The 21,861-nt window shown below is 42.7% G+C and overlaps 1 protein-coding gene across 2 annotated transcripts in view; it reads right to left on the reverse strand.

Annotated features, from left to right (window-relative positions):
* The window catches only part of igdcc4 (immunoglobulin superfamily, DCC subclass, member 4), a 47,959-nt gene extending 29,153 nt beyond the window's left edge, over positions 1 to 18,806 (reverse strand). For both annotated transcript variants that reach the window (XM_029428043.1, XM_029428035.1), the window contains exons 1-2: positions 18,569 to 18,806; positions 1,135 to 1,449 (exon numbers count right to left, since the gene is read on the reverse strand). In XM_029428043.1, coding sequence (XP_029283903.1) covers positions 1,135 to 1,449; positions 18,569 to 18,635 — 382 coding nt within the window. In that variant the 5' untranslated portion in view covers positions 18,636 to 18,806. The remainder of the gene's footprint in view (positions 1 to 1,134; positions 1,450 to 18,568) is intronic.
* Between the last annotated feature and the right edge of the window lie 3,055 nt (positions 18,807 to 21,861).

Consider the following 21,861-nt stretch of genomic DNA (forward strand, 5'->3'; position numbering starts at 1 on the left):
TCCTTTACTCCGTATTGTCTCTCAAACAAGAGATCCTCATAAATAGGCATGTGACAGCTGACAAAAGCAGGGGCATCCACAAAGGATACTGTCTCATTTTACACAAAGCTAATGACTAAATAAAGACTGCCACTTAAGAGTGTGAGAGAAAGGGGCCTCCTTAGAGGGGCGATTAAAGAGCTACAGCCTTTCTTCTCGTCCCTCACACCCGCATCTTTCTCTTCATTTCTTTCATTTCCACCCACTCTCCCACCTTGTGCCTTTTAACAGACCGCTGTTTAAAAGTGTACCTACTCCCAGGACACTTGTTAGCACTCCATCAGAGGCAGAGTAGCACCAAGTTCATCTCCATCCATGCAAGGAAATTCCCTTGGCAAATCTGACAAATCACATTGCTCTGTGTGTGTGTGTGTGTTTGAGTATGTGAGTATGTGTGTGCGCGTGCATATCCAACTGTACGCCTTAAATGGATGAATGAATCAAAGCAATATTCTTCCATTACATTAGTGACGCTGCAAACTACTTCTTCCTGCAATTTCATGCATTTTGACTGCGCAGACAAAATGAAACACACAACAATAAATGTCTACAGTAACTGTAGGAATCATAATATTCCCTTATTATTGTTTTCGTGCAACAATCTAACCTCAAGAACATAACTTTAGTAGTGTTTGTTATAAGATGTCAGAGAATAGTGAAACATGTCCATCACAATTTCCCAGAGGCCAAGCTGGCGTCTCCAAATGTCTTGTTTTTCCCAGCGATGCAAATGTGCAAAAGTTATTAATCGATTCATTAAACTAATAGTTTCCTTTCTACTCCATCAATTTTTTGTCAAAATAGCAGCTCTGCTACGAGAGTTTGTTAAACTTTCCATCTATCCATGAACTTTCTACACTTGGGGATTGGAGCCAATCCCAGCATGCATTGAGCGACAGGCAGTTTACGCTCAGGACAAATAAGCAGTTGATCAGGGCTACAGGAAGACAACATGAACTTATATTACTTATATTTCCTGCTAATCCGGACCCTACATTTGCAGCATGCAAGCTTTGAGTTGCATTACTTTTGACTATGCCATATTTGTGTCATACATGAGCATGTGACTTGCAAATGTATCTGCTGAAAACCTACTTGCAAGGAGAACATTTACAGTCCGGCTGGTCAGGGCTCCAAGGACGCTGGCACTCACACAGCTGTAGCCCCCCTCCACACCCTGGGGAGACCGGCCATCCTTAGAAGTCGGCAGCACGAGGAGGGATCCGTTGGCCAAATACTGCAGGAAGTCACCCCCCTCACGAGGCAGAGGCTGGCCATCCTGAAGCCAGGTGATATTGAAAGCTGCTTCGCTGGCCCCAAGGTTGCAGTCCAGCAAGAGGGGCAAACCTGGCTCCAACACAACATGGCTAGGTCCTGCACCGCAGCTCAGCTCCACCGAAACAGGCTTTTCTGTGTGGGAAGAAAATAGGCAACTTTGTTAACCTGCAACAATCTAAGGTTAAGTTAAAGTCTGCGAAACTCTGAAACTTATCTACTTTTTCTATCTCACTGAAAAAATATGGATCTGGCCTCAACAACCATCGCTCGCACCAGGTTGAGCAGTGGGATGAGTTTCAGTGTCAGAATGGTAAGTGTAGTTAGCATCTTTTATTTCTTAATGCTGTTTGTTAGCTTGTCACTGGCAGTGGCTGACACATTGTTAGTGGTTGTGAAACATACAATAATATTTGGGGATTTAAATGTAAAGTTTACATCCAAAAAACAAAAAATGCTTTCACTATGTTAAAACTATCTATCTTGCCCGAGGTACATTTTAATCTCAGACTTTAGGGACATCTTCCACTTGTGAACGTGAAAACACCTCTCTAGTGACAAACTAGAGTCAGTGAAGTCAAGCTCAGACATTTTAGGGGACATAAACATAAGAAAGAGACATTTTTGAGTAGAGGGGATCTTTAATATGTACTTAAATGTTCACTTTCCAATGCATTTGTCAGTATAATTTCCACAAACAACATATACAGAGCCTCGCTGCTACCCTTTGTAGGAACCTTTTTATTGCTCTGTGAACACTATCACAGCTCAGCTATAAATTAAATATTGCACTTTTATTCTTCATTGATGCAATTATTCACACATCTGTGTTATTTGTCATTTTTTGCAATTTTGTCTACTCTATCAATTTTAGCATTTGCCAATTTGTCATTTTATAGCAGATGCTCAATACAATCAATAGTGTTGGCAGCGCAGATGGATAGGGGTAGTGCATTCCAGAGGCAGGGTGATTTGGGGACAGAGAAGAGGCCGAGGAGGAGGAGGAGGAGGAGGAGGAGGAGGAGGAGGAGCTCTTCAAATGAAATGGGTGCAGCGGCATGAAGGGATTTGTATGTCAGCAGCAGGACATTAAAGTCGGTGAGAGAGAGGGGAAGTCCTGGAGTGCGAGGTTGATGAGCTGGTGTGAGATGAGCAGCAGACTGCTGCATGTTGTTCAGCCACAGTCATTGTATTATGCTAAAACATCACCATTGTTTTTATATTAAACATCATTTTTAAAGAAAGTTGCAAATGATATAGAATGAAAACGAATGCATACATGTTCATGATGAACACACTACCTGCGGCTTTCTATTTTACAACAGTAACTGCGGAGAAAACACAGTTTGAATTCAGTTCTTTGAAGAGCAAGATGTCTTTGATATACTGAAAGCAGTCTGGATTTTATATTTTGCCTTCCCTTGAAATTCCACATAACTTAACTTTCCTTTTTGTGACTGAATCACCTGCAACAATTTTAGCATCTTAAGAACTTTGGAGTGAGCTGCCTCATATTGCTTTGAAAACTTTTACATTCTTATTATTTGACCTCCTCTATAGACAACCCTGGTGGCTTATTCATCTGCTGTGTTCTTAAATGCAGCCGCAATTACTTCAATGTCGAAAACACTTTTACACCGACAGTGAAAGCAGAGATGTTTGGGTTGTAGCCAGCTGCTCCTCTGTCAGATGAAAGTAGTCTGTGTGAAAGTGAAGGTTTTCCAGTCTCAGCCCTCACTAGTTGGAAATTAGCTTTGACACAGCCGTCGGAGAAAAAAACAACATTAACCTATCCGCTTATGTCCGACCTCCACTGTCTGGATGTAAAAGTGCAGCACGGAAACTAAACCCAACATGAATGACTGGCAAACTCATGATTTAAATCAGAAAGAAATTAGCATTTAATTACAACAGAGAGAAACATCTCAGTTTGTTGGTGGAGCAGTTGATAACAACAGATGTTAACACACAAACGCATTTGATTGAAGACTTTTTTAAATAACCTTTATTTTCCCTTAATGACAAATGAGTTTGATGTTCTTCTGGATCTCTTGTATCGATCGTTTGCATACATTACAGTGTTATACAAGTGAGGTGCCACCGCAGTAATGCTGCATTGTTTACTTCCGCCTACAACCCGGATTCATCTATAGGTGACGAATATTATAAATTAAAAGTCACTTCTAATGTCTTTTAAATGGAGTCATTACTGTACCTGTGCAAGTAATACAATTTATAGTTCCCTTCTATAGTTCATTTGACAAATCTCTTCATGAATCCAGCTTTTAAACATCATTTTTCTCACAAACGTACATTAACACACACACACACACACACACACACACACACACACACACACACACACACACACACACACACACACACACACACAGCAGGTTTCTTTCAGCTTCTCTTTCTCCAGCGTTGGATTAATTAAGTTAATGGGAGATGGAATTTTTTTCTTGATTAAATGAGGCCTGACCCCCCGCCATCACTTCCTGGGTGGGTAATACTGAGAAAGGCTCCACAGCACTCTGGCACACACACACCCACACACACACACACGCACACACACGCACACACACACACACACGCACACGCACACGCACACACACACACACCCCTGCCATGGAGACAACATAAACATGCATGTTCACACTTGCACCAGAAAACCCACACAAACAGAGACACACATGTAAAGAACAGCAAAACACGCTGCAGGAACATAAACACACATTCGCTGACGCTGATCATCTCCACGGCTCCTCTCTTCTTCCGCTCCCATTTTAACTAATTAGGTCTCATTAAGTCATTAACACGTTAGCAGCCACTTCGCAGTTCACTGCCAATGGTTTTACTTGGCGAGGAGGTGGGGATCGTTCTGCGTTGGATAAGGAAGCCTCACACATTTGGATTGGAAGTGTGATTTGGGGGGGAAAAAGCAGGTAAACACTAATTTTATTTTAGGTTTAGAAGTTAACTTGTGCCAAACTAACTGTATAATACGATGCAATAAAACACAGGTGTCCAACCTTACAAAGTGACTGTAACAGTAAACTCATGTTTCAGAACTAGGATGACATACGCATCGTAATTGTATGACATATTTCAAGTAGTGGCTCTTTCATCTGGGAATAAAACACCTGATCCTGAGGCTCAGATTTTTGCACCGGAAACCTCGACATGTCCTAGATTTGTGACCATGTGCGGCACACACACAAACTGTACACACACACACACATATTCACACGCTGCTATGTACCCACACATCCAATTCAACACACAGACACATGCACGCCCCAAAGAGTAACTGTCAGTGTCTCATGAGGACACAATGTGGTGAAGGGGGGGGGGGGGGGGAGCTGTGAAGTGGCCATTTTACTGTACAAATGGGAGCTACTGGAATGGACAGGGTGCACTCTGGGATATAGTAGCGGCTGTGCGGTCTCACTGAGCTGTAGTGAATGGATTGCGATGGCACAGTGCCAAGAGGTTCATAGTTTACTCTACGTAGAGAGAGGACAGTGGTTTACAAAAGGGAGAGAGGATGAAATAGAGCCTGACAAACAACGGGAGCAAATCAGAAAAAAAAAGAAACAAAACAAGCCGCACACAAATGATACAGCGCCCCTTAAATCAGGCAGTACCAAGTTTGACACCTAATCTGGATTTGTAATAGCTTTTTTTAATAATAACTGCCAACAACAGTCGTTTGGAGACAGTAGGATTAAAACAGACGTTTGGTGTTCCTGCATACTCCTGCCATACATCAGGTGGATATATTAAGAAATGGATAGACTAGATGTGTAGTCCTATTCACAATTAAACAAAACACACACACACAGACAAAGAAACAAAGGTTAGGAGGGCAGTGCTCTCGATACCATCAACTAGTCCGCCGATCCATTTCTGTTAATGGATCACCTATTCACAAAACGTTTGGGAGAACAGAAGGAGAAAGAGGAGGAGTAGGAGGAGGAGAGTGACCCAACACAGTGGATATTTCACCCTGGCGCATCTCACTGTCAACAGAGACTAGACAACCCATGACTCGGGGGTCACAGCTCAGGTTTCCACAGTCTCTAAAGTGAAGCTATACAATACCTGAGGCCCTTCACGAATATGCACAAAGAGGCTCGGCTACAAGAGTAAAAGAAATGGTGCTTCATGGAATGAATTGAAAGTTATTTTTACCTGATGCCGACAGCTCAGTATAACATAGAGTATTTTGTTATGTGTTTTGCACAGTTACCTCGTCCTGAAATACATGTTGTCTTCCTTATACTTAGGCACAGCAGTGCTCTGAGCTAAATGCTAACGTTGGCATGCTAAGATGCTAGCATGCTGATGTTTAGCAGGTATAATGTTTACCATGTTCACCCTCTTAATTTAACTGAGTGTGTTAGCATGCTAACATTAGAGAATTAGCAGTCAACACAAAGTACAGCTGAGGCTGACTTTAGCATGTAATTGGTATCAAATTTAAAGGTGAAGGGATAACCAAAGTTAGTACAATTCATACTGAGGGTAACATAGACATATGTACCAAATGTCATGCCAATCCATCCAACAGTTGTTGAAATATTTCAGTTCTGATATAAGTGGCGGAGCGACCAACAGGCCGACATCGCCAACCAGAGAACCGCAAGCGCAGCTAGAAACGGGCATGTTGTGCCAAGTTGGCTGAAATAGGTCAAGAAGAAAAAATAGAAAGAGAAGATACGAGACAAAGAAAGAAACCCAGAATTAAAGAATGAAATACAGGACTGAACAGAGCAGATAAGATTAGGGCAGCCTTGAGACTCATTCGACAGAGAGCAGAGAAATGTGATTACAGATGCTTTTGCGAAGAAGGACCACTAAAGCACTCAAAAGCAGGGAAAACCAGATTGCCTAGTGCCTGCTGCTAAATTGACACAGCAGTAGTAGATAATTGCTATGAGTTGTTCCTGAATGATGTTAGCAATGTATTGTATTGTGCATGTAGGTAGTACTTGACTCTGTAAAACAGTGTTGGGGGACATCACTGCACTGAAACCTAAATACCGGCTGAGTGGACAGGGACAGATGGTCTGATTGATAGCACTGGGACGTTTACAGCAGGACAACTTATGTGTGTGTGTGTGTGTGTGTGTGTGTGTGTGTGTGTGTGTGTGTGTGTGTGTGTGTGTGTGTGTGTGTGTGTGTGTGTATATGTGTGTGTGTGTGTGTCAACTAGTCAACTAGTTTTCGACTGTTTCAGCCTTTGTTTGCTAATTCTATCACCTCGCATCGACAACAACAAGGCACTTACACGTGCTTGTGGCCGAAAACTATCCGACCTGTGAATAAATCGATATTTCGAAGCCACAGTTGTGATAATCTGAGGCCGGTAGAGATAAACCCTGCAGGGAGGTGGAGACTCAGGTTTCGGGTATGCAGGTAAAAATACTTCTGTGATAATAAGAAACAGAAATTCTCCCCGACAGAAGGATATTTAGGCTTCATCTCTGGCTCTCCATGTTAAAAACATTGCCTTGGGCATTAGTGTAAAGCCCTGTCAGGAGTCTGAGGCATGGCTACACATTCAACTGTCTTTATGCATCTTAAATTGCTCTTATGGCAAATATAACTTTTCTGTTTACTAGTTAGGCAATACTGCACACAGAGGGCTCAGCATTTCACTGTATCAACAGTGAGGCTGTGAGTCACTCCACAATCTGAACAGCTGTCGTGTCAGGTGTTAACCGCTCAAGCTGTGTATCCTCCCATGACGATACAGTAGGGTTCTTCTCACACCCCGTCATCTTAACCACACACACACACACACACACACACACACACACACACACACACACACACACACACACACTCACTCACTGTCAGAAAATGAATCAAAGGTTCTACTTTGACTTTATGCCTCCGAGAGTCAACTGAGTTTACACATACTGACAGGCCTGATGTATTAATAGAACTTGCTTTATTCACTTTAAGGGTAGCGCTTCTTTTCCCCTGATGGAAAACAGTTCCAAGCATCTTTCTAAGATTAAGTATTCTGTGCTCATCGGGACCCCTGGCCTCTAGATCAAGTGGCATATAGAAAATCTCTTTAAGACAAACTAATCTAAATCATTAGCATCTAATAACCTCCCAAAAGCACATTATTGACATTTCAAGATGAACAAGTAGAATGTTAATTTCAAGATGATTATTTTTGTTATATGTCTACAAAATATCAGAACATAGTGGAAAAATGCTCATCACCATTTCCCCTAAGCACTAATTGACATATTCAAATTGATTGCTTTGTCCAACCAGTAAAAAACAACATAAAAGTTTATTTATTATCATAGAAAACTAAGATATCCAGCAGAAAAATAGCATTTGAGAAGTTTACGCTAGAGAATTTAGCTTAAAGATGACTTTTCAATGTGTCGTTATTTGTCAACCTGCCTTCGCACCGGTCACTCTGTACTTAGATGTACAATAGCTATAATGTCCAACATCAGATATGAGAAGTTTCCATGTTTTGCAAACAGTGATGAACTCCAACGTTGAAACTTACGATCATCACGATCATACGGTGACTCTCTTTCCTCAAAGCCAGTGAAACAACAAATGGCAGGAGGAAACAAGGGGGTTTGTGGAGAGACAAACATGGCTCCTGTGTCCCTCTGAATGTGTGTGTACAAGAGGGAGAAAGGGAGCAGAGCAGAGATCGAGGGATAGAGAATGAGAGAGGGGGGCGTACCAGAGCAGGCCCCCATGCCTCCTGCTCTATGTACAGTGCTCATTCATCCCAGTCTGGCTTCCTCCAATCACAGAGCTGAGTTCCTGCATGCAGGGCCTCCCAGCAGCATGGGGCCTCCACATGGCCATGTCAAGTGCCAGGCCCACTTGCATGAGTCAACAAAGCGAGCAATAACACTAACATGGGAGTAGCACGGGAGATCCAAATCAGAAACAGTTTGTTCACGCTGCAGCACAATGAATGTACAGGAATTCGTGTCGGTGGGGACATTGGTGGCACGAGACAGTATATTGGTCATGTAAAGGTTCCCAGTATGGAGAGAAACGCAGGACAGTGGCGAACACTGGAAGCTCTTATATGGAAAAACACTGTACTCTAAGTCAACTCTGCTCTTCGAAGTGAGGCACATGAACATGATAATGCTTGTGTGCAAGGATCAGGGTTGAGCATCTCACAAGGTCAGAATGATGAATGAGACTGCTGTGTGACACTACCTGGTGCTGAGAAAGGGCACACTGCACTGAGCGAGCTTCACATATTATTATGCTCACAATAATGACATTTTCCATCACTGATGTGACGGCGAGTGTACTCAGTATCAATGCACAGAGAATCCCAGAGATTCCTTAACGTGCGCAGTGTATGATGGTTAAAAGGAGTTAAAGTCTTCTGTCTACTGCTGCACTAAATATTTCAATCCTCCTTTTCTTTCACTTCTATTCATGTGAATTTCCTGAGCTGCCTTTCCCTCCGCCGCACATTTAAATCAATATATCATAACTGTAAAGCTAAACTAAAACATGGGCACGACGTCGCAATCTCTATCTATATTGACCCGCATCTTCACACCTGCATGGCCACGTTCAGTGTCACTGCTCTGCTCTCATGTGACCAAGCAGACGGCGGGGAGGAATGGAAGGAATGGAAGGAATGTGAATGCAGGTTAGTTGACCAAAGTGAGTGCCGCTTGACTGCTGCTTCTCTCAGAAAAGCACACACACACACACACACACACACACACACACACACACACACAGAATAAAAAGCCATCTAATGAAAACAAATGTCAGTGAGAAATCAAGGTATATAGAGCTTACCAGTGGGATGAGTTGAATAATTAAAGACCGAATACTATCTTAAAAAATCCCCCAAAAAATATCTGAAGGAATTTATGGAATGACAGAACGACCACTGCTGGTTGACTGCCTCCCTTTGAGGTTCGGTAACCTCATTACACAAAATATTGCTGCAGCTTCAACATGAAGATGATGTTCATGTTGCCCCCGCCGGTGGAGTTGGGGCTTTGGATAGAACAAGAGCTGGGATTCAAATAAGGATATGATTGGCTTTGATTGAAGCCAGTGATGGCTGGCTGGGATACAACACTGTGGACCACTCTCAGTGCAGCTGTGATCCGCATCACATCATGTAATGTTTTCAATTACACTATGTGGCAAACCTCAATGACCTAATAAGACAACAGGATGAAATATCACAATCCATCTGAGTTGCATCATTGCAGCAGTAATATCTACTTGTTCTCCTGGGATCAAGGTATTAACAGATTAACCAAAGACATGGAAATATGTGATCTCTGTATGCAATAGAGGTGCAACTCGGTGCAAAACCTGGCACAGGAGAGCAGTGACACTGCTGGTGAAGACATTATTGTGTACAAGTTTGTGAGCTATTCAACTACTTTTATAAAAATGGTTGGAAATTGCTGTGATGGCCAAATTAGAGAACAGATGTCCTTCAGATAGCTAGACAGCTAAGCAGCACTTTGCAGTAAACAATCTCTCACCTTGGCACCTGGCTTGTCTCATGGGCCAAATTCCAAATACCATTCCTCCTGTCATGAATGGAAATGTTTTTCCATCACTGAGGCCGACGTATGAATTCTAAAATGCCATTACTGTAGCAGGTAGACACCCCGCAATGTCCCTGAAAATGGTTGTCATCACATTGGAATAGAAAAAGACAGAAAATAAACATGTAAAGAAATAAAAAACGATTTATGGTCTTTAAATATATTGGTTTCACTCGTGATACTATTATAACTTCTGTCAAAGGTTTTACCAAAGATTGAACCCAGACTAGTCATAAATACAAACATGTATGCTTATACATTGCAAAAGAAGAAATAAATTCCACACAGTGCTTTGAACGTCTCAAGAGAGCAAATCATTTGAATTCATTGCAGACAAAAATCAAGCTCAAGTCTTCCTCTCCTTTCATACGAGCACTTCTGCGCTTTAGATAGCCTCCCTGGCAGCATGAATAGGCGCACACAGGGCACCATAAAAATCAACATATTCACTGCACAAATATATCCAGCTGAAACTCAGCCCAGGGCATCTTTAAATAATATGCGTCCTAATTTAGTATGGACTCTCTGGGGAGGGGATCAAGATGCACTCACAAATTGCAGCTGACACACCCACGCTTACACACAAGCAAGCAGGCGGGCACACGGGGTGAATGTACCTCAACACACACACACACACACACACACACACACACACACACACACACACACACTTCATTTTTCGCTAATGTGTAATGAGCTATTCTACACAGACGCTGCTGTCCAACAAGCTCTGCTTTCAAGTCTCCAGAGATCTGTGTACGTATGTTCACAAAAATAATGGAAGAGTGCGATAAGTTTTGGCCCAAAGTTCAAACAAGGCTAACAACTAGAACATAGTCATTAAAAGTGCAATTTACATAAGTACATCCTTTATACATCACTTCATTTATAAATGCAATTACATGAAGTCATTATGGAGGCGGGGGTCTTAATCTGCTACAGGACATGGAGGAGTGGAAGGTGGCTGTAATGTATTTTTCTCCACATTTAGCCGCTGCACTTACTCATCAGAATAAGAGCCACAGAGCCAACCTACACAAAGATACTTTTTGGTGATCTCCGAGACGTTACAGACAGCAGAGGCTCATGCAAGTGGTTCTACAGACAGCGTACATCCCTCTCGATGTTTAATATTCTGTAGCTGCCTCTATACAGGAGGTGGAACAGCTGGCCCTCCGGTGTAGACAAAACAAACTGGAGCTGAACAGACTCTAAACATTACAGATGAGTTCAGAAACAAAAACACAGACCTTTAACTGTTAGGGGAGGTAAAGGTGGAGACCAACATTGACTCCACCTTCCTGCAGTGGAAGACTGTTTATTCAGTTCTATGTGGCTTTTTGTGGCTATTTCTACGCTTATTTGTCGTGCACATTGCAGCTTCATCTTTCTTTGTTAGTCAGTACACCGAGAGCCACCGACAACTCCTTTCATGTGGCAGGCACACTTGGCTGAGAACTTGACTCTAATGTTGAATGAAGGATAACCTCCAAAAATACCACGAGATCACTGGTGTACTGATGCCTCATGGACTGGTGCAACAGAATCAGATCATTAGACAAAAGCAGTCAGCAGGGAGCGGAGTAGTGCCAGAAAGCAAAACCAAGCTTTAAACGAAACTTTAATTTCTGAGCCAGAATTTTTGTGACACCCCTAGCTTGAAGGCAACACAATGGAAATAAACACAGAAGCAGACGAACATAAAAAAAAAAAACGTTTGTTGTAGCACAGGTTTGACTCTCATGCAGAATCCCATTCAGCTTTATTGCAGTCAGGATGCAACTTTTGTGACTTAACTGTGCTGCAGACTTAAATTTGAGTATTTTGTGGGAAAGCTTGAACTTCAAATTTCTTGACAAATAACCTTCAACCTAAAAAAACAATGTTTGTAACACACCAACTTCACTACGTCCAACATATCTTCCTCTGACACTATGCCAAGCCGGAAGTGTAAGCCCTTGTGTAACTTTACATCTCCACGATAATTTAAGCTAGAGAGTGGACTTTGCTCTACAGTACCCTGTGTGTGGAATAAATGGTTGACTTAAAAAAAAACATTTCCCTCCCACCACCATGCCTCACACTGCACAGGGTCACCTCAGCGGTATATTTCCTACAGCTAATGTTCAGTCGAAATATTAACTGTGTATGAAACAAGCTGTTGAGATGACCACGTCTGACCTGAGCATATTGGAGAAATTATTGTGGGTGTTTTTTCTCCTAAAACTACATGTTGGCTTGTAGAGTTATCCATTCCCAATAAAATAATGTAATTTAATTCCTCCTAGAGCTGAAATAACACGGCTGGTAGTCTGAGGTGGTTTCAAAGCAAACTAAAAAGTTCAACAGTATTGTGATAATAACAGTTTGTATTCACCAGCATGTCAAGAGCATGTGAGCTGTTCATTTGGACACTTTTAATTTGAATGAAGGTCATCATAGTCGTCATTTATCTTAACTGGGTTACAGTTTGTTCAAATATTCAAAAGACCCTGTGGTCCGCCATTTCCGACATACATTTACTTTTCTTTATAGATTAATACAAAGTGCATATTATCTGTTCACTACAGTCTACATTATTACTTTGTCTGTACATAACATTACAAGTGAATGTGATGAACACATAATTTAATCAGAGACGCATTAATACAACTCTGCAGGTTTTCTTTCTAAACTTTCGACCAGTGGTTCCTGACTTTTCAAGCCTCGGGGTTAATGTCATTAAGTCACGATCCACACAAGCTAATTTAATTTCACAACAAGACATTTAAACTAAACAAGATGTAATTTGGGCTTCATACCCAATAAAACTCAATGCACAGCAAGAAGAGCAATGCCACTGGGGCTTAGAAAACTATAACATTAATGGCGTTGCAACAACACCAAACTCACTCCGGCTTATTTTGTTTTTTTTCTAACCCTGTAACATATTAATAACAAGGCAGTGAAATGGTTTCTCTGCAGAAAAGGATCATTTTATTTCATCCTTGCAAGCACTTTGCTGAACACAACATTTCTGTCAATTTTTACCTTTAAAGCAGCGAGAATCTACATCATTAGGACAACAACTTCACTGTTTTGATTGACTCCCTGGGCTCTCATAGCGTCGTTTTCAGCCTCTATAAAGCTTTAAAAGCCAACTGTATGCTGCCTGCCAGCATTTATCCTCTAAGAAGCCGGATATTTCCCTCAGGAGTTGGTAAAGACCAAAAACAGAGCTAAAATGTACCTCCTGGACAGAAGTCCAACTGCTATTTAATGACATTGTTGCTCAGTTAATGCTGTAAATAAGTCGCTGTCTGCAGAAGAGTTCAACATATCAACTTTAAAGTTGAGGAGACGTCAATATTGTGTTCACAACTTGTGTCCACTGCACTGAATTAAACAAAAAACCTCTTCATCTGACACTGGCAGAGGGAGACTCGAGGGATCATTACGATGTACAAGCTAAGAGTCATAATACTGACCAAAAGTATTGGTAGACAACGTTCAGTAGCCTCGCTTGCTATGCACAAAACAATACTTGAAAATAAAAGGCTCTATTTGTTTGAATGGATTTGACCCTTGACCCATTATTGACTCCTCAGAATGAACCAACAGATCGGTTTTGAAACGCCGCTCACTACAGGAAGACAAACTTCTCTTTTAAAATGGTCATTGCTTAGTTTCTTCTTCCTGGTTGAAGGAGTTTAATCTACGATGCCACCTGGTACTGGTGAGAATAAACTTGCAAATGGACAGCAGGTTCCCTTTCTTTGAGGAATTTGCATGTTCCCTCTGTATCTGCTTTCTACTTTCCTGCTTCCTACACTGCTTTCATTCCATAGACATGCAGAATAGGCACTTTAAAGGAAGGACGGCACTTGGTAAAAGGAAAGAAATTAATGGGAAGCACTTTTCCCACTAAATCAAGGGATATCACACGATGCTGCTCCAGTGGAATAGCAGGAGACTGCTATTGCACTGCATCTCTGCACCGTCTAATTACCTCAGCTGGACAGTGCAGAGAAGCATAATGTGAGCTCTATCAACTCTTCCTGCTACAAATCCAATAATAGGAGGACTGGGATTTCATGTGAACTGTTAATACAAACAGTAAATACTCATTTGGTGCATCAAGGGTAAATTATCTCATATGACATTCTCAGTCAGTGTATTACCAATGCTTCATCATGCCGTGTTTACAATTTTCATGTGCATATAAAAAGGCCAAAGGCGTTTCAATAATCTGATTTATTTGCTCATAAAGTCTTGCAGGAGTGAAGATGTTGTCTTTTATTATGTCCATTAATAACTGCACGGACTGTGAACACGCATACACTCCGGCACTTTTGTTTCATTAATTTGCTTGTGATGTGTTAAGTGAAGTTGACATAATTTCATTTGATCTTGAGAATGGACAAAACAAGCTCTTTGTTTGTGGATGTAGCGATGGCCCTTGCCCTCAAATTTGCCCCACCAGCTCCCGCTAATTCATCCCTGTCCCAGAATCACCCCCAAGCCCCCCCAGCTCAGTTCCCACAAGCACCAACACCCACAACATTCATGCTCCACTTTCTAAACCCAACAAAATGCACACACCAAGAAACCTGCACACACCATGTCGCCTTTAATGACTGATAACAATGCCAAATAATGTTGTTGCTAATAATACGGGCACAGCGCTGCTGTCGGTGTTTCCAGAGAGATACTAATGTGACTTCTTCTGCTCGGAAGCGAAGCGCCGTTTTAATGACAATTCTTTAAGTATTCACACGGATGTCACAGCGTAAAATCTGAAATTTTTGAAAATTCAAAGGCTTTTGAGACAGAGAGCAAACGTCAAAAGTGTTTTCTTCCAACTTTCAATGATGAATCTCACGGTGCAAATAAATCAATTTCCACTTCTCTCTTATCACAGACAACCTCCATCACAATCGCCATTTACCTGCAAGAGATTTCATCATCTGGATGTGATCGCCCCCAGTGTGGCACTCACTCTCCTGTCAGGAGGATCTCAAGGGGAGTAATTCCTTACTCTGTCTCTGCAGGAGTCTCGGGGCATGGTAATCTAACGCTATATAAATTGTATCCTCTGACCTTCTCCCATTATATCAGATGGAAGTCAAGGAGGCATACTTCTAGGTTCCTCCCTTTAAAGGCCTTTATATGCATAATTGAACTATGAATAATGGGGCTTGCGATGAAATTACAGTACATCTCGGAGGGAGGTGGTTTCCACCTGGATGTGTATAAGTACTTTAGAGTTTCTGATATATTCAATCTGCCACGCTTGAATTTTCACTGCCACACCAAGCCTTTATTTCTCATCATCGTGTTGGTAGCAATTACAGCGTGTCATAATAGAGTTGCAGCAACAGCAAAACTACGTGCAGGCAATCTCCAGACACAAGAGAAGGATAAAACACTCAATAAAAAGACTTTAATAATGCAGCTATACACTAAACACAACTCCACTGGCTGGTGGGGGAGTCCAAAGGCTATGGTAAGCAAAGTTCTCTCTTTTATTTGTAATAAAATCTGAGACAACACCAATAAACAATATTACAGTAAGACAATGTACGTTTTTAAGCAGATATTTTTCCCATGAGATAATAAATACAAAAAATTGGACAAGCGTAGACGTGAGATGAGAACTAGTGGAAAATAATAGCTTGTGTAGTGTTTGCGTGGGCTTATCAACCACTCACACAACTCAAGATATCAGCAATAAAATATTACGTGAGAAGCTGTTATGACAGGTAATACACACCGGTAGTCAAAGGTGGTGTTATGGTGCGTCTTTTCTCACATCAGTTAAGATTGTTCACACTTCCTTTGGGTCCGCTGCTCCACAATAATTGGGTGTAAATTCACTCATTTTCATAATTAATTAATCTGAAGATTATTCTCTTGATTAATCTATAAATCAAAGAATGGCAGAAACCAATGTGGCATCTTTAAACTCCTTGTTTTATCCAAAGATGATACGCTAACAACTATAATACACAATAAATGAAAGCAGCACATTCTCACATTTGAGAAGCTGGAACCTGATAACAGAAGAGTTTAATAGATTATCAACATAGTTCATTAATTTACTGTAACAGCTGTAATTCAAACTATGGAGCAGTACAGGTTTAGATGTTTATGTTTTCTAGGAGTCATTTAATGCTAACATTTGCCGGAACATGAAAGAAGCCACCTCTTGGAAGTCCAATAAAGATGAACCTCAAAGTTCTGTAGTGTAGTGTAGTCTCTCTCTCTCCCTTAGACGAGAGAGAGCGAGAGAAGAGAAGAGAGAAGAAGCGAGAGAGAGAGAAGAGAGAATAGAGAGAGAGAGAGAGAAGAGAGAGGAGAGAGAGAAAGATGGAGAAGAAGCGAGAGAAGAGAGAGGAGAGAGAGAAAGAGGAAGAGAGCAGCGAGAGAAGAAGAGAGAGAGAGAGAGAAGGAGCGAAGAGAGAGAGAGGAGAGAGAGAGAGCGAGAGAGGAGCGAGAAAGGGAGAGAGAGAGAGAAGAGAAGAAGGAGAGAAGAGAGGAGAAGAGAGAGAAGAGAGAGAGAAGAAGAGAAAGATAAGCGATCGAGAAACGAGAGAGAGAGAGAGAGAGACGAAGAAAGCGAGGACGAGAGCGAGAGAGAGAGAGAGAAAGCATAGAGAAGAGAGAGAGAAGCAGAGAGAGAGAGAGAGAGAGCAGGAAGAGAAGGAGCGAGAGAAGAGCAAGGGAGAGCAGCAGAGAGAGAGAGAGAGAGAGAAAAGAGAGTAGAGAGAAAGAGAGAAGAGCGAGAAGAAAGAAGAAGGAGAGAGAGGAGATAGAGAAGGAGAGAGAGAGAGAGAGAGAGAGAGAGAAGAGAGCGGACGACGAGAGAGAGGGAGAGAGAGAAAGAGAGACGGAGAGAGAGAGAGATGAGCGAGGAGAGAGAGCGAGAGAGAGAGAGGAGCAGAAGAGCACTTAGAGAGCCCGAGAGAGCCCAGAGCGAGATCGAAGAGAGAGTAGGAGAGAGGCGAGAGAGAGAGAGAGAGAGAGAGAGAGAGAGAGAGAGAGCAGAGAGAGAGAGAGAGAGAAAGCAGGAGAGAGAGAGAGCTCAGCCCTCGCTAGAACGAGAGAGAGAAGAGAGAGAAAAGATCTCAGCTCAATGAGAAGAACAGAGCTTATCTCCCTCTTCTCTATCCATCTCTGAATCTATCTCTATCTCTCTCTCTAAACTGTATCAATCTGTCTCTCTCTCTCTCTATCATCTCTACGTCATTTCTATCTATCTCAATGTCTCTATTATCCCTCTCTCTCTCTCCTCTCTCTCCCTGTCTCTCCCTGTCTCTCTCCCTCTCCCTCTCTCTCTCTCTCTCTCTCTCTCTCTCCCTATCTCTCTCTCCCTCTCTCTCTCTCTCTGTCTGTCTGTCTCTCTCCCTCTCTGTCTGTCTCTCTCTCTCCCTCTCTGTCTCTCTCTGTCTCTCTCTCTCTCACTGTCTCTCTCTCACTGTCTCTCTCTCACTGTCTCTCTCTCTCTCTCTCTCTCTCTCTCTCTCTCTCTCTCTCTCTCTCTCTCTCTGTCTCTCTCTCTCTCTCTCTCTCTCTCGCTGATTGACCATTTTACCTACATGTCAGTCCCACTGTTAACACCTGAAAGCAGAATACCACAGAGATGTGAGTTTGCTACAGTTTTGCATACAGTCTGATAAACTCTGCTCCACTCCCTACAGATCTGCACAGAGATGCTGTGGCTGATATACAAGTGAGTCTAGTTTCCATACAGCCATGAAAGATGTCAGCATTACATATAAATATATATATATATTCTTTTCCTGACCAGCTTTGAACTATATAGCCTCCACTGATATTCTGCACAGGTCTTTGTCATGTTAATCCTGTGGTCTTTCATCCACTCGTCGCCGCCTGTGTACAGACTTTCCTCTTCAACCAGCACGCTTCCACTCTGCGAAGCCACCGCAATGTCTGCTACTGTGCATCTTTCACATCAGCTCTCAGGCGCATTCTTCTTCATGTTTATAAAGAGCATGCATTGATAACAAAGTCTGTTTGATGACAGAAGGCTATTAGCAAACGTTTTCCTCAAAATCCTCTCACTCAACTTTCTGAGCCAGTGGCTGAAAGCAGGCGTCCCATGCGCACAGTCGTCCTCGGCTATTAAACCGTCAGAAAAACTTGATATATATATATATATTTTTTAGAAAGCCATAGACAGAATTAAAGACTGAGCTGCTTCCAGGGCGCTCCACTCTCATTAAACACCAAGGCCGAGCCCACATGTCTTCATAATGAGCCCCATTCCATGTTTGATCCGAAACTTCCCCGGTCGGTTCACAGCCCCGCTGGCCGCTCAGTGACACATTCAGGGCTGCTCCTCGGGCAATGCGCTGCAACTTCCAAACACCAAAGCTTCACAGCTCGTCCTGACAGAGACACCCATGAAGTAACAGCACAAGCCTACCTCATACGAACCGGAGAGGCCACATGAGGTGAGCGCTACAGAACCCGGAGGGGGATATTGCTCGTCTACCGTGCAAGGTGCAGATCCACTAAGTAGCTCTCTCCTATCTTTGATCACAGCCCACTTGTGTTCTGAGTAACTGCACTTCAGTGTAATACGAGTGGCCCGCTGCCTCACACATGCACTCCTCTGAAAAACATGCACATGATTAAAGTGAGAGCTTTACCTTGCTTGGATGGACCACAAAATAGCGAAAGAAGACAGAACAGCCAAATTGTACTCTCCACCGCCATGTACAGCCTTTGATTTCCTCCAGTGGGGTAGCAGTACGTCTATACAACCCGCCGTTATAGCGACATGCATATGTTGGAATCCGCTATTGTCTCCGCCGGTGCGTAAAGGACTCTGAATGTTTCGGTCTCTTTGGTTAACAGTCCCCTGGCTTTCCTAACAATAAGCTTGCATTAGTCGGGGGAGAGCGTCGTGTCTCTCGGCGCTTCAACGCCATGTTGCGAACGAATGTTAAGTGTGTGTTAGCTGCTGGTAGACACACACACATGGACGCTCACATGCGCGCGCACATACGCGCACACGCACGTTCACCAGACACTGGCTGGCTGGTCGTCGCTGGAGTCCTGAAAAGCTGTCGGTGATTCTAACACACCCATTCTTCCTCCCTTTTTTTTTTTTTGTTCAACTCCATGCTTCCCACCAACACTTGGCAGATTCATTCAAAGCGGATACGCTGGAGAAACACTTGCAGTACCAAATGTGTCAAAATATATTTTACCCCAGGCGCCCTCTCTCTGTGTCTGGAATGATGAATTCGTTAGGGATCTCTGCTAGAGCAAAGCGAAGTGTGGAGAATGGTCTGGCTAAGCAGTTATCTGTAACGACTGCAAATGTGTTGCCCTGAATGAACCCAATGTTGCAGACAATGGTCATTTTAATGAGCACGCTCACGTCCAGATATACATGTTCCAGTGAAAACCTGTTCTAGTAATGCAACATCCAGACTCATTCATTCATATGATTTAATCAACGTACAGTGTGTTTTTAGTTTCCTGTAATGTGTGTGTGTGTGTGTGTGTGTGTGAGCATGCACCTTTTTCTTCACAAGGACATGACTGCTTGTGTGTAATAAAGCGGGTATGGGTTAAAAAAAAATGGAGAGTGGGAAAGGCACATGTGCACAGGCAAGAGAAGGAGGTGGTGGGAACGATGGGTTGAGGGGGGCGTTGGTGGTGTGCATCCCAATCAATCAACCAGCTCGCCTCCTGCACTGAGTGCTGAGGGACCCACTGACTTTTGCACATAGCGGGAGCCAGCTGGAGCCCAGCCTTCCCAGAGCAGACAAAGACTCGCCTCGTGCAGCACTCTCAGCATCACTGATGCCAGCAGCATCCCTACATTTCACCAGCATACAAAGATAGGGCAGGAGAGAAAACCACAAGCTTTAACAAGATCAGATATTGCTTTACAGCAGTCTGCAAGTATATCACCGCTGCAACTTGTAACACTGTAATGAACACATTATTGTTCTCTGAAGTTCCACAATACACCTTTTGATGTGACATCGTCTTACAAATCGCTGGTTTGGAATGAAAGAAAGTCTATTATGGAGTCTTGCAGCATTTCAATTTTAGTGAAAGATGTGCTTTTCAATAAAGCCTCCTTTTTGTTTTTTTTCCAAAATGGGTTTACAACATGTAGGAGTATAGAAGGCTTTATATATTGCCTGCACCGTGGTGAAGAAAGACAGGCAATCATAAAAGGCAGTAATGAAGGAGTTCCCTTTGGTCATAATATCTTGTCCTCACAGATTTCTCTTCTCAGCGTATTCATTTAATGCTGATATGAGTTTGATTTGAGCTGATGAAATGAAATGAGATGGATGTATATCCCAGGTGTCTGATTAAAGCAAATGTCTGGGCCATTGGATTATGTGATTGCATTGGAAAACTAATAGCATTTCTGTGTCCTCTGTGATTGTGGTCAAGCTGTAATTTCCCTGCTTCTCCTTTTTTCCTCCCTTGCCAGCTCTCGTAAAATAATGAACACAAACTACCAGCTGCTCGCAAATCACTCTACAAAAGTGCTATGATCTGAATCCACAAATCATCTACGAGAAATAGTCTTAGTTCAGTTTAGTTATAAAATGTTGACACTTCTCTGTTTGCTGCAGTTTTGGCTGTGTGCCTCTGTCCATCACTAAGTGTGTGTGTGTGTGTGTGTGTGTGTGTGTGTTGCTCTACTGTATGTTAAATATAGAATGTGTAAAAGCAGCACAAGTGTGCGATGCAGGACATGATTACGATGTAAAACTAAGTTTATGTTGTCGTGCTAACAGTCCAGCTGATCCGGTGGAGGGTACGACCTGCCCCGAGTCATGTTCTTAATTATGAGTAACCTGACTCCTTTGAACCTCAGTCGCACAGAACCTGGTGCAGCAACAGTTGAAACCCCATCTGCAATCTGTTACCCCCGACAGACATCGCTGGCCATACGCGCCGGTTGATAAGATTGGTGTTTCTGTGATTGAACATCATCGTCATTACCATATTTCAAGCCGCTTTGTACAAGATAAAAACAATGTGCTCTAGGAATTACAAGAAACTTGTTCCAACAGGCACAGCTTTCTTTTCACAGTCGTAGAAGGAAAGGCAGGATAGCCAACGATAGAGCAAGCCAAGTGCTGAGAACATTATTTACACAATTGATGCTCTGCCCACTGAGACCAATTAGGATAGTAAAGTTATCTGGCTTGAAACAGCAAGAGGTTTTAGTAGTTTCTCTTGGCAGTGAACGGTCGGTTGGTGTTGCTGTTTTTCTTTGATAACAAATGAGATTTGTATTCTTCAGACAATATTGTAATTGATTGGAGATGAGATGAGCAACTCTGCGTCAGAAAATGACCATCTTTGTAACTGCTGTATTTACAGTTAAAGAAAACACTTTTCTTAAAATTGTCCATATGGGATGAGATTGAGCAAGAATATTCTTCAATTAAATGAAGAAATAAAATCTGCCATCATCGGGGATTTCAGATCTTTCAACATCATTTACCCTCTTCCAGGCGACTTAGCTGAGGCTGATCAGACCTCAGCTTGTGTCCAGATGGCTATCGAGTTGCTTGCCCCATGGTTATACTCTCCTGAGCCACGGCCACCTCGAGGCTCTGTCTGCCACATCTGATGTCACGCGTCGAATCGAGGGTCTAAGAACAGAGGGTGTCGTATCTGTACAGATTGTAAAGCCCCTTAGCCCCTGTAAAGGCAGATTAGAAAAGGCTCTACTGTACCGTAGGCTCTGGCCAAGGATCGCGTTGCATCCAACTTCAACCTGGAAGCACCTTGTCCTCCAGCCACCTTGTCTGCATTCACCAACCAGCCCCTTTTAGCCCTCGTCCAAACCCTCTTCCCAGGAGACTCTCAGCTATAGCATAATGACTTGCCTGGAGGGATTTGGAAACAAGAATGATATTCGGTTTCAAAATGTTGACTGTGATGTTCTGAGGGT

Source organism: Cottoperca gobio, chromosome 3 (genome assembly GCF_900634415.1).
Source record: "Cottoperca gobio chromosome 3, fCotGob3.1, whole genome shotgun sequence".
NCBI lineage: Eukaryota > Metazoa > Chordata > Actinopteri > Perciformes > Bovichtidae > Cottoperca > Cottoperca gobio.